This window comes from Phyllopteryx taeniolatus, chromosome 8, assembly GCF_024500385.1.
Source record: "Phyllopteryx taeniolatus isolate TA_2022b chromosome 8, UOR_Ptae_1.2, whole genome shotgun sequence".
In the NCBI taxonomy this organism is placed as follows: domain Eukaryota; kingdom Metazoa; phylum Chordata; class Actinopteri; order Syngnathiformes; family Syngnathidae; genus Phyllopteryx; species Phyllopteryx taeniolatus.
Window position 1 is genome coordinate 26706762 of NC_084509.1, and position 12890 is coordinate 26719651.

Consider the following 12890-nt stretch of genomic DNA (forward strand, 5'->3'; position numbering starts at 1 on the left):
ATGTGTTTATGTGACAACTAGTTCTTACTTGTAACGGTCAGTTTTCCCGTAGAAGCTAGTTAGTGCTTGGAAAATCGGTCATCGCGGCGAATTATTTCCTGTTACGGTTCGTTATGACATGTAACAGCTGGTTGGAAAACGCAGATAACATGTTACCTTTCGACTCTACCAAATGTTACCAAGACAACCAAATGTTACCAACAACAACAACACACACAGACTCACACAGACTCACCATGGGCTTCTTGTACTCGTTGGGCTTGATGCAGCGCACGAAAAAAGGCTGACAGACGCTCAACGTTCTCATCAGCAACTCCAGAGATTTCTTGAACTGACTGCTGAGGGTGGGAGAACGCTTCCTGGTCTCTGCGCCCTACCGACGCGCACGCACACACACACACACACACACACACACACACACACACACACAGAGTTGTTTCGTCCTTCCTGAGCTTCTTCCTCTTTGTGGATATGTGAAGAAAAAAAACACGGCCCGCATGCCGGAGCCGTGCGGTATTATTGTGTCGCCTCGAGATTGAAAGTCTGCATGTTTAAAATCCTGTTAGCCTGTTCTGCTCGACGTGGATCGCCGTCATGTTTCGGTGCAGAAGGAACTTGTCAGCCACGAAGGTAAGTTTGTGTGCAGATTCATTCGAAGAATTGAATGAGTTTCATGCAGGAGAGAGAAGTATGGAGCTCATGTTTTGGACTTTTTACCTTTGGGAGCGAGCTGGATGGAAGATGGAGACAAGGAGCAAAACCACACAGAAACTGCAAGGAAACGCCAACAAATCATGCAAGCGACACACACACACACACACACACACAAAAGGAGATGTTTGAAAACATGCACAACAGGAAAAAGTCCCACAATCTAGTTCGTTCACGTTTTCTTAGCCTGATCTCTTGAAGTGTATTTTCTTGTGTGTTACCATAGCAACATCAGCCTGGAAAATCTGCTTGACGAACTTGTTCTTGGAGGAGTGAACCAGCTGGATGATGTCGCCGTATAACGTGTCGCGGTTCTTCTCCAGGAAGCCTGTGAGACGCACGCACGCACACATCAATTTTCCCCTTTGACATGAATTCAAATGCCATTAATCCTAATTATGTGTTTGTATGAAAGAAAAATAGCTCTGTGTTGTATTAAAAACAAAAACAAAAACACAAAAATGGTTTTAATAACTAAAATTCAAGAGTTCAAATGCAAGCACAGGCATCTCAATTTTGGGTGAATTTAGTCAAATTAGCTTTATTTTGATTCTGGTTTCCAGATGAAGGTAATCATTTTTATTGATGGTATTCTAAATTAATATATACTAAACAATTAAGAGGCTAATTTGAAGGGGAAAAAAAATTAAACCTTTCGGCCGTGATCTCGTTGCTTAGTTTCATGACATCATCTCTCCTGAATTGCAATACGGCTGAAAGTCATCATATTTGATGCTCACTTTCAAGTGCAACTGAAGCCAGATTAGCGATGAGGACCAATGTGACGAGCAGGTACGTGCACACATGGGCCCCAAGTGGTGCTCAAGCACCTGGCCTTTTGCCCTGGACGAAAAAAGAGCCCTTTTTGCTGCAGCCCATTTTTTTTCTTTATTCATATAGTTAAACTTTTTTTTTTTTTTTTAAATTACGCTTTCTGTCATCAAAGTCGTAAGTGGAAAACTACGAGTTTTGTCGCATTGTGTGGTCGGCCTACCTCGGGTTTCGTAGTAGACCGCCCCGGCAAAGTGCTGGATGCCAAACTGAGTCTCATGGTTGTTCTTGGGCGGAATGTAGTTGCTGTTCACTTTGTGCTGGAAGTTGAGTTTATTCAACATGGTGCTGTCCGTACCCTGCAAAACACACACACACACACACACACACACACACACAGTTATGGCAAACTAATCATAAAAAAAGGCAATTTCCAAGTTGCTCATTTCAAACAACCGCGTAGCGTTGCCTTAAGAAAGCCCGTTTAGCTTAATGCTAACAAACAATGTAAAACGCCATAGACAGGCTAAGTAACAGCATTGTGTCACCATGTTATAGCCCTTATATATATTTAAACACAAACAGTGGAGAACCACACGTCGACGGCATATTTTTTTTTATCCTCTGCGAAAAATAACTCAAACTAAACTGACTAAACTAGTACCACACTTTGAGAATCATTCAATCGATTCAATTCAATTCTTTATTTTTCGTTATTAAAAAAATAAACCAAACCATTTTTTTGTGTTGTTTGGGAGGAGCAGATTGTGGAGTGTGGTGGCATATTGTTTTGAGTTACGTTACGTTCTGTTTAGTTCGCGTTGTCGCGGAATAAATGAAACTTCTAAAAGTTTCAACTGTACAACTGTATTCTGCCATCTAGTGGCGGAGCATTAAATTGTTTTGCCTGTCACTCTATGTCACTGGCATAGATAGATGAACAAAGATGCATTATTTGTAGTGAACCCTTTTTTTTGTTTGTTTTTTTTTTGTAAACTTACAGACCAATTAGGTGAAATTGCATCGTTTACAACGGCATAAGAACGCACCGCTCACAGGCGTACTGCAGTTGTGTGAAGTTGCGCGCGAGGTCGGCGCGAGGTCGGCGTGCGGTCGGCGCGTACCCTGGGGAAGCGGCTCTCCTCGTCGATGAGCGAGATGATGTTCATGGGCTTGATGGCGATCATGTCGAGGGCGTCCTGGTTGTCGGTGAACTCGATGTGCTGCCAGTTGATGTTCTCCAGGTTGTACTCCTCCTGCTCCAGCTTGAACACGTGACGCACGAAGAACTGCTGCAGGTTCTCGTTGGCGAAGTTGATGCACAGCTGCTCGAAACTGCCGGCGCAAATGCGCACACGCTTAACACTGCGCGTGTGTTGTGTGTGTGTGTGTGTGTGTGTGTGTCGCGTGCGTGTCGTACCTGTTGACGGTGAAGTTCTCAAAGCCAAAAATGTCCAGCAGTCCGATGGACCGTCTGACAACTTTGCTGTGCGAGGATGAAGGCTTGTAGATGGCGGCGTTGATCTTCTCCACCATCCACACGAACAGACGGCCGTAAATACCCTACGCGCACCGAGCGTCAGTCACGTTCGTACGAACGACTTGTCGGCGTGTCGCGGCGCCCGACCTTGACGAAGGCGTCCCGCACGTCCAACGCTTGTTCCGTGCTGAGCGGCGTCGACACGGTTTCTCCTCTGGTGATCAACGTTCTGCTCGTCAGGCAGTTCATCAGGTCCTTGCCGTCCACCTGCACGCGCAAGGTTTTGTGTGTGTGTGTGTTTTGTTTCTTTAAAGAGATTAAACTTTTTTTGACGACTGTCAGAAGGCTACTTGTGATGGCAAAGAGGAAAAGTTTTGATGATAACAGATTTTCATACACTAACACTCAATTTGGAATTTGGGATTTTGGCCAAAATGATTTCGACTCTGACCAATTGCTGAGGTAGCGACTTTTTATGCAAGGATAAGGGTTCAAAAACTAAAACATTCACTTGAAGACGGCTTCACTGTCAGTTGTTACGACCTAACATGAACTGTTGTAAATGAGTGACTATTTTATAATTGCATTGTAAAAAGTGCCACACCGTTGGATTTATCATTCATATTATTATTACTAATGAAAGTGAGAAAGAACGCTAACCTCGAGCAGCGCCGACGTGCCGGAGAGATGCGCGCTGGGTACGAGCTCGCAGGCGTCCAAGTTGTCGTACGTACGTGCTGCGGGGCCACAAATTGTCCACGTGACGATTTACAAAATGGAGTTGTAATAAGACGCAGTAAACATCTGACTTCGGATTTAAAAGGAGAAATTATCGACGAGCCTGCAAAGACCTTCGTAGCGCAGGTTGCCCATGTGCAAAATGGAGGCCAACAGTTTGGAGATCTCCCAATTCTCTTTGTCCGTGAACATCAGAACCTGCAAATAGGTTTTGTGTACCGAACAGTAATATTCTATGATATTATAGTTGTCCAGGAAGTCGGGTGTAATGCCGTTACCTTCATGGCCGAGCGTATGTTGGCGTATTCCTTCATGTCGTCGCGACCGTCACACACCGTACACTTTCCCTGCACACGCACACTCGTCAGTGAAACATCTCGCATCTCCCAGCACGATTTACGTTTCGACGGCGAAATCATATTGCGACCGTGACCGAACAGCGTACGAAGGCGTTGACTGACTATGGTGAGGTAGGTGTAGTCCGCGGCCTTGCCGAGTCCCAGCTTCTTCTTGTCGGCCGCAGTCATGCCCTTCAACATGCAGTAGAAGATGTGGTAGTTCCTCTCATCCTGAGCCTGGAAAGGGAAACAGTTTGAGTGACGCTTGCCGGCGGGGCGAGGCCGGAGCGAGTCGTACCTGCCGACAGACCCGCGACTTCTCCAGCAGGTATTGTTCGATTTTGGCTCCCTCGATGGCTCCCCTCTTGTTGAAGTGGATGTCGATGTACTTGCCGAAACGGGACGAGTTGTCGTTGCGAATGGTCTTTGCGTTTCCGAAGGCTGCGGGACAAACGAGCGAGCGGTGAGGCTGAAATCGTCGACTTTTCACATGAAGCAAATCTCTCAGCGCCTCTCCAGACTTACCCTCCAGAATGGGATTGGCCTCCAGCACCTGCTGCTCGATCCACGAGTGTTGACCGCTGATGGCTGCCAGGAACTGCAGGATCAGCTTGGTGCTTTCGGTCTTACCCGCTCCGGACTCTCCGCTATTGGGTCGCAAACCAGAGGAAACGTTTAGGATCCCGAGTAAAGAAAGTAAGACTCCGAGCGTACCTGATGATGCAGCACTGGTCGCGGTTGTTCCTCTGCATGTTGAAGTAACAGTTGTCTGCGATGGCGAAGATGTGAGGAGGCATCTCGCCGATCTTCTTGTTGGTGTACAGGCGGATCTGGTCCGCCGTGTAGATGGGAAGCAGCTGATACGGGTTGATAGCCACCAGGATGGAGCCCGTGTATGTCTGGAAGGAAACGGGAAGGCGAACGTGAGCCGGGACCGGTGGCTCGTTCATCCGCCTGAGTAGGAAGCCCAGACACTTCCTTGTCTCTGGATCTGGATCTGGTATCAGGGTGAGACCGGACACCCATCTACTATCTATCCATCCATCCGTCCTGCGGTTAGCTAAAGCCTATGCTGGCCGATTCATTGCGCCTGCTTATATTCGCCTTTTCAGTCACAGACAAGATGGTGAGGGTGAGGAGCTGGACTGATGGATTTTAGATGCCCCTTTGGACAACTCAGCCAGGAGCAGAGCCAAGGGAACAGTGAAGACAATGTCACACAGCTGCCCTTTTAAAAGCCTCGGTGTCCCCCCCGTTGGAAGTCGAGGGGGTTGACCAATGACAAGGAAGTCTGGGATCCCCGACTTAGAGGTGAGGAGGTTGAGAACTTGCCTTTTGGGTCAGCTCTCAGTCTACCATCTTTTCTTGAACCTCCGATACATGAACTCCTGCATCTAAGGCAAGACTTTGCTCCCAACCCTGAGGCCACAGCCGCCCATTTCTGACTGGAACCCTTGGCCTGCAGTGGCTCAACACTGTTTAAACCCAGAACGCTTACCATCATCTATCAAGCTCAGCTTTCGAGACGCATGCAAGCACATTTCTAGCTCATTATCATCCAACATTTAAAACATGCCACGTCTCATTCACGTTCAGACTTACCCTCCCACCACAGTTTGTCTTTGGAGGAAACAGGAAGAGGAGTGACAAGAAAGGCAAAAGATGGAAAAGAAGCAAACGTTGAAGAGCAGGAAATGCGAAAGATGCACGATGAGGTCGATAAAAGTCTGTCAGATATATGTAGATTGTTGAAAGAAACTGAACCGGGACAAGAACGTGACGCACGACTCACGTAGATGAGCTTTTCGCTGTATCTGATGAGCAGGTTGCGCAGGATTCCGGCCTCGTTGAGGTCCCCCAGGCGGATCATGTCCTCCACGCCGTGGATGGAGGTGGGATGCATGGGTTTGATGTTGGTGGCGTTCTGGGGGGAGATCCAGTGCTCCTGCACGTGGACGAATAGTTGGTAAACAGTCTTATGGTCATCATGGGTTGAGGACACTTCTCAGTTTAAGGGTCAACAAAAGGACTTTTGCACCACAGGAACTTTCCCCCAGATCTAGACTACTTTTTTTATGTTGTCGAATTTCACGGTTTGGGGAAACACTTCTGATCTTTAACATCATTTGCAAAACAATAACCTCTTTGTCCAGGAACCAATACTTCATAGTTCCTTGTAATCCCGGCGCAAACTGACCTTTATTTAATGATGGCCATCTTAGCAACATGATTTTGGGATGGCGAGATGAATCCGAACTTACATTTCCTTCATCATCCACCACCTGGATCTGTCCAGAGTCGCAGAGTTTCACCACCGCTCCGATCGGAACCTCAAACTCCCGACCGCTCTTCGGGTCCAACCACACGTAGTCGCCCTGGCAACGACAGTTCAGTGTTGCGGCCGTTAACCGGTCTGACAGAGCCTTCAAAAAGCGTCATTTAAACGTGCAGTGGCAAAACACAAACGCTGTCGAGGTGAGTCGCGAAGACATTTCACCGCGCCGCCATACGTACTGGCGGTGGCAAACGCTCTGACGGCAACGCTCGCCAACGGAGGCTTCCGTGTCTCTGACCAAGGGAGAGCCATTGGCAAAACACAGGAAATGGCTGACATGCTGACTTGAGCCTTCTTCTCTACTGTCGCAGTTTGAATGTGTGAAGTGTCAGTCGAGCGGTTTTAACGGCTACGTTTACTCCAAAGTTCAGATGAGTCGACGTGATCGTTGGAGGATGTGGCTCGGGAATTGACTTTTCTGTTGCCCTGATTAATGGTCCGAATGGGATTTTATGACTGCGAAATGGATAGCGGGCTCCAGAGCGACATTAGATGGCGGGCTCGCCGTTATATTTCGCAAATGTACTCAATGCAGACAATGCGAGCTAACAGTTTTTGCATACCCGATGATGGCGGTTTGGTTCCCAGTCCGTGGCTACCATGTCACCGGGCTGTCGTCTGTGTACAGCTAGTTAAGACATCCGCTTGCTTTTCTTCTCCCACGCTCACAGGTTGCGCTGGATCCATTGAGATCTTTTTTTTTTTTTTTTTAATTGAAATTGAATTCAGTTGAAAAAAAACTCAACCTTTTGGTGTATGGCTACTGTCGCCATCCCAAACACAACAAGTTACTGTCACGCTTTCTTTCAGCTTAGCAGTCGGTAATCAATGACTTTTCTGGCACTCGGAAGTATTAGCCACCTTTTGTTTGCAAACATTATGAAATGATCTTTACGCACATACATGCAGGTATGTGCACGCGTGTACTGTAAGTATGTATCTATACAGACGGTGGCGCGGACGCATCGTACCGGTAGCAGCGTGCTTTGTTTCACGACAGTGTTGACGTTTCGGAGCAGAGCCCATTTGGCCTGATCTTTCTCGTAAAGATCCACACGGTCCCGACGTTGGTACATGGTCTCGCGCACGCGCGCACGTTCCGTGATTTCAAAAAGGAAAAAAAAGCCGTTTCCTGATCCGATCCAAAGTCCGCTTCTTCTCATCAAAAAGTCAGAAGCTGAAGACCATCCTGGTTGTCTCTCCTGTCTTGATCAAGTTTACGAAAAACCTGTTGCAAAAGTTCAGCCTCGCGCTCAGGCCCATCAGTATTTTCGTGTGTGTGTGTGTGTGTGTTGAGCTCCCCTCGGTCGTCCTCGGCAACAAGAAGCGCTTTCTCCTGTTAGGTGTGTCAAGCGGGTGTTGGATTTCTGGATCGAAGAGACCAGGAGCTCATCCGGACGGCGAATTGCGACTCATGACTACAGCGCCTCAACTAACTGCGCACCAAAAAAACGGAAATCTTTTCCTCTTATTTCACAGCTTTGTGGGAGGAAACTCAACTCCAAATGTAACCTCAAAGCCACATCTCATGTCAAAGTTCAATCCTTTTTGTAAAGCCAACTTTAAACTCCGCCTGACCCCAACTTGTGACGTTGCTCTTTCCTGAACTTTCATCCTCGATCCAACCTCGGTTCAATCCAGCTCAAACCTCACATTTCAACTCAGTTTCCTTGAGCTCTAATCAGGCGTTGAACCAACGCGAATCTTAACTTTAAACCCAACTCTTAAGATTTGAACCAACTCTAAACTGAACTTCAAACCCAACTCTCGACTCGAAAGTTAACTTTAAAGCCAACTCTGCGACATAAAGTCGAAATTCACTTCTAACCTTAACTTTAAACCAACTCTAAACCTAACGCGTACTTGCAACTGTAACCTGCAAACTGAAATCCAACTTCGCGAGTTGTAAACCCATCTCGAAACTTAACTCTAAACCCAGATCTCAAGCTAACGCTAAACCAGTTCTAAATGTGACTCTAAACGCGCCCTAAACTTAACTTTAAACCAGATCTAAATGTCATTTTAAATCCAACTCTTAACTTTATACTTATTCTAAACTTAACTTTAAACCCAACGCTAAACTTTGAACCGGCTCGAGACTTAACTTGTTTTAAGTCCAGCTCTAACCTTAATTTAATGTAGTTTGAATCCACTTCTAAATGTAACTTTAAACCAGCTCTAACCTCAACGTTCAACCAAAATACAAACTCAAAAATTCAACCAAACTTCAAACTCGGAACCTGAAACCATTTAAAGTGAACTATTTTCAACCCAATTCTAACTTTACTTAAAACCTAAAACCCGAAAGCAAGTTCTTACTGTAACTTTAAACCCAGTTGTAATTTGACCATGCTACGTGCTAATGCTAATATTATTGGATGAATGAGCGACTGTGTGTGCGTGTGTGTGTGTGTGTGTGTGTGTGTGTGCGTGTTGTCAAAGATCACCGTGCGTTTGTTTGCGTTGACGATCAGTTGCTCTGCATTCATTATTAAAGTCTCCCTGTTGTGTCCTCTCGTCGCCATGACGACACAGGCTGTCAACATGTTAACTCGTATCCCAAAAATAACCGAACAACTTTTTCTACTTGATATTTTACTTATTTTTTACGCATTACAAGTAAGAATAATGAGACATGTAACATTTACGTCTACTGATCCCAGGACAGTTTTTTTCTATTTCGTCAAATAAATTATTCAAGCAGGTGTTCACTTACCAGCAATACAACAGAGTGGATCAAATGCAAACTAAAAAAAATAATAATACAACTAAAAACAAAAACTCCTCTAATAGTTGCTGCATTAATTTTTTTTAATTTTAAAATGGGTTGACTAATAGTGAGTGTATTATTATTTATCTTTTCATTAATGTAACTCATTGAATAATTAGTTCACTGATTTATTGTAAGCAAAAAAATTGAAAATTCGTCAAATAAAAATGTTTGTATATAAATAATCATTTTTAAACAATGCATTGATTTCATTTAATTAACTAAATTCAAAAATTTAAATACGATAATGAATTATTATGTAATTAATAACTTATTTAATTGCATTGTTAGCGAAAGATCTGTAAAAAAACATTTTAGTTTTGATAGTCTTAAACAATTCCTTTATTAATTATAATTAAATAAAGTATAAATAATGCTATTTAAAGATGAAAACTGCTTATTAAAATAAACTATTACATTAAATTAAAAAATAAAAATAAATTAAATGTAAATAATGTCCTAACAGGCGGCACAGTGGACGACTGGTTAGAGCGTCGGCCTCACAGTTCTGAGGACCTGGGTTCAATCCCCGGCCCCGCCTGTGTGGAGTTTGCATGTTCTCCCCGTGCCTGCGTGGGTTTTCTCCGGGCACTCCGGTTTCCTCCAACAAAACAAAAACATGCATTCATTGGAGACTCTAAATTGCCCGTAGGTGTGAATGTGAGTGGGGATGGTTGTTTGTTTCTATGTGCCCTGCGATTGGCTGGCAAACAGTTCAGGGTGTACCCCGCCTCCTGCCCGATGACAGCTGGGATAGGCTCCAGCACGCCTGCGACCCTAGTGAGGCGAAGCGGCTCAGAAAAAGAATGGATGGATGGATGTCCTAACTGTAAAATATTATTTTTCCCCTCATTTAAAAATTAGCTGGTTATAAAAATTCAATGTGGCCCTTCAGCACAAAAGTTTAGACAATTGTGACAGAGAAATGAATTGTAAACTATAAATATGCAACTGAACTATGTTAGTGCCCCCTGCAGGTGAAAGATGTCAGTGCGGCTGTGCCTCCATCCACTGCAGTTGGGTAAACCAGCAGTAAGAGCGTTCGTGTATAATTGACTTGCTCACGTGACCCCACTTGCTCATTTGCATGGAGATGAACGCGTCGGACGCGAGAGGTCACCGGATGACGGATAGCCGCAAAGCGCTTACCTTGATGACGGCGGCGTACTTGTAGCTCAGGCGGCGGACGTTGGGGTCCCAGCCCTCCAGGGGCCAATTGGAGCCCCTTCTCTTCGACTTGGTCGCCATGGTTACGTCATCATACTTCCAAGTACCGGAAAGTCACTAAATGCTCGCCGTTTCTCTCGGTGTGACCACACGCGCATGTCAAACGTCCACAGTGCAGGATAGCTGATGATCTGTGTGCATGTGTGTGCGCGTGTTGCCCGGTTTTATTGGCTTGCCCTACTAAAGCGCCCACCCAACAAAGGGGGGGGGGGGCTGTCCCAGCAAATTAGTCTGTCAGAAAGACTGACGAGTTCATCAACGCATTCACTGACTCTTGAAGAGGCCCACAACACACACACACACACGCACGCGTTGGAAATTGAAGAACCAAATACAAAGAGGTTCCAGTGCAGCCTAATGACTGTCTGCTCCCTAATGAGTGCAACACACACACACACGTACACACACACTCATAGTCATGCACACAAATATACGCGTAGACACACGTTCACTCATATATGTACACACACACGCACACATTCACTTATACACACACATGCACACACGGACATTCACACTCACACATGTACCAATACACGCATATGCGTATACACGCACACACTCATAGACACACATTCACTCATATATACTTACAGTACATGCACGCACACGCATACATATGCACGAATACAAGTGTGAGCGCATGCTCACCTGTTGCAGGATTACCATGGTTCCAATTCTTGTTCTGGTTCCACTTCTGGTTCCCGTTGTCGCAGGACGTCACCAGTGTGTTGCTCCTGACGAAACACACAGCGGACGTGTCGGGACATAAAGTACTGTATATTAGACTTCACACAATCAGGATTTTTGGGGCCGATCGCCGATCAGCGAGTTGAAAAAAAACGATCACCGATCCGATCCCAAGATGGAGGAATGTGTCTATTTAAATGACCTGTTTATATACTGTATATACTTGTGTACTTTATTGCGCAAAAATATATATATATATTTACAATAAATAATGTATCTTTGTTCATCTATTTATGCCAGTGAGGCATCGTGACAAACAGAACAAATGATAAATGGTCTTCTATTAGATGGCAGGAAGTAAATACAGTAATGAATGTATCCACTGTTGGTGACATTTTGGTTTGTTGGTGTGCCGTGAGATTTTTCAATTGTAAAATATGTTCCTTGGCTCCAGAAAGGTTGGAAATCACTGCTGTAGTCAGGTCGTGTATTCTAATCAGTCAGGTCAAACCAACATTACAACATGACAGAAATAATGGGTGCTAACTTACTGTAATTAAATTACTTTATTTTTAATTAAATGACATCACCCACACTGAAACGTTAGAGCGTGATTCGACAGAACGGCGGCATGTTTACGTCCAACCGTTGGTGCTACTGCTAGCTTGCTAGGCTACATGAGGTTTTGTTGCCTGCTTGCGAGCCGTATCGTGTTAAAAGTATGTGAACATACCTCAAGCGAGCCTTAAACCAACGTCCTCTCCTGGCCTGAACACCGGTGACCGCCAACACACGTTTTTCCCCATTTTGTCCTTATAATACAATCAGCGCCACGGTAACGTCGCATTTGAGTTGACAAGATAAAGCCCAATGATCGTAAAAGATGGGATGCGGTGGTATCGGAATACAAGATTCTATTGCAGTAGTCCGACATAGTGCAATCGTGAAAGAGCTATCCCAGCTATCTTCGGGCGACTTCTTAAATATGTTCAAGATTTTTTATATTTATATACAATCATTTTGTACTCTACTGGGTATTCTGAGTCCATGAAAAAAAAATAATACAAAACTTAACTTTGTACTGTATTGATGTTTGTAGGCCACAAAAAAAGTGTTTCAATTTAACAGACGCCGTTAAGTTGAGGTTCCACTGTACTTTATAACATAATTATGAACATTTTAGTCATTGTGAACTCTACCGGTCATTTGTTTCTACCTCACTTCCTTTTTTGACCAATTTTATTGCTGTGATGATGCAAATGTATTGAAACCTTCATGCAGTAAAAGAGCGGTGGTAAAATTCAACAGGGCCTGGTTTGTAAACATCATCATCGAATGGTTACATTTTGCTGAGCCATCATTTTTATCCGGCGTGACCGTAAGATCAGCTTACACTTATTAATGAAGCTAATTACCATACATCTATTTGCTCTTTGTATTGTGGTGTGTATTCTATATGTATTATTCAGTTGGGACACGTTTACAGTTACGTGTGTGTGTATGTGTGTGTGTGTGTGTGTGTGTGTGTGTGCATAATTCATGCAGCCATTATGACTTGTCACTTTGATCCTTTGACTTGTTGGCAACCTGACTACAACATTTTGTTTACGCTTCTCTTTGTACTAAAATGCACCCTGGGCAACAACAGTTTGCTTGGAAACGTTCGTCTAGTGTCATGTTAGCATCACAGTGAAAGTCACATTTCAGCATGTTAGCATCACGTTAAGTCACATTATAACGTTCTCGTCATGTTAGCAGCATCGCAGTGAAAGTCACATTTTAGCATGTTTGCATCACATTAGCATTATAGTGAAAGTCACATTTCAGCAT

At 44.5% G+C, this 12890-nt stretch overlaps 1 protein-coding gene across 20 annotated transcripts in view; it reads right to left on the bottom strand.

The window, feature by feature from the left end:
* LOC133482041 (unconventional myosin-VIIa-like) overlaps window positions 1-11095 on the bottom strand; it is a 28521-nt gene extending 17426 nt beyond the window's left edge. For 7 of the 20 annotated variants that reach the window (XR_009789675.1, XR_009789677.1, XR_009789676.1 and 4 more), the window contains exons 1-17: window positions 10293-10496; window positions 6300-6413; window positions 5831-5983; window positions 5641-5658; window positions 4753-4937; window positions 4564-4685; window positions 4337-4479; window positions 3979-4275; window positions 3814-3898; window positions 3623-3699; window positions 3110-3229; window positions 2903-3045; window positions 2607-2817; window positions 1706-1841; window positions 933-1039; window positions 718-771; window positions 236-373 (exon numbers count right to left, since the gene is read on the bottom strand). Coding sequence is in view for 17 of the 20 variants with exons in the window: in XM_061781597.1 (XP_061637581.1) it covers window positions 236-373; window positions 718-771; window positions 933-1039; window positions 1706-1841; window positions 2607-2817; window positions 2903-3045; window positions 3110-3229; window positions 3623-3699; window positions 3814-3898; window positions 3979-4275; window positions 4337-4479; window positions 4564-4685; window positions 4753-4937; window positions 5641-5658; window positions 5831-5983; window positions 6300-6413; window positions 10293-10391 (2202 nt within the window). In the remaining 3 variants the exon portion in view is untranslated. Of the gene's footprint in view, window positions 1-235; window positions 374-717; window positions 772-932; window positions 1040-1705; window positions 1842-2606; window positions 2818-2902; window positions 3046-3109; window positions 3230-3622; window positions 3700-3813; window positions 3899-3978; window positions 4276-4336; window positions 4480-4563; window positions 4686-4752; window positions 4938-5640; window positions 5659-5830; window positions 5984-6299; window positions 6414-7344; window positions 7873-10292; window positions 10497-11021 lie in introns of those variants that run through there. The other 13 variants (XM_061781601.1, XM_061781595.1, XM_061781593.1 and 10 more) reach the window with 13 other exon arrangements.
* Window positions 11096-12890: the final 1795 nt, after the last annotated feature.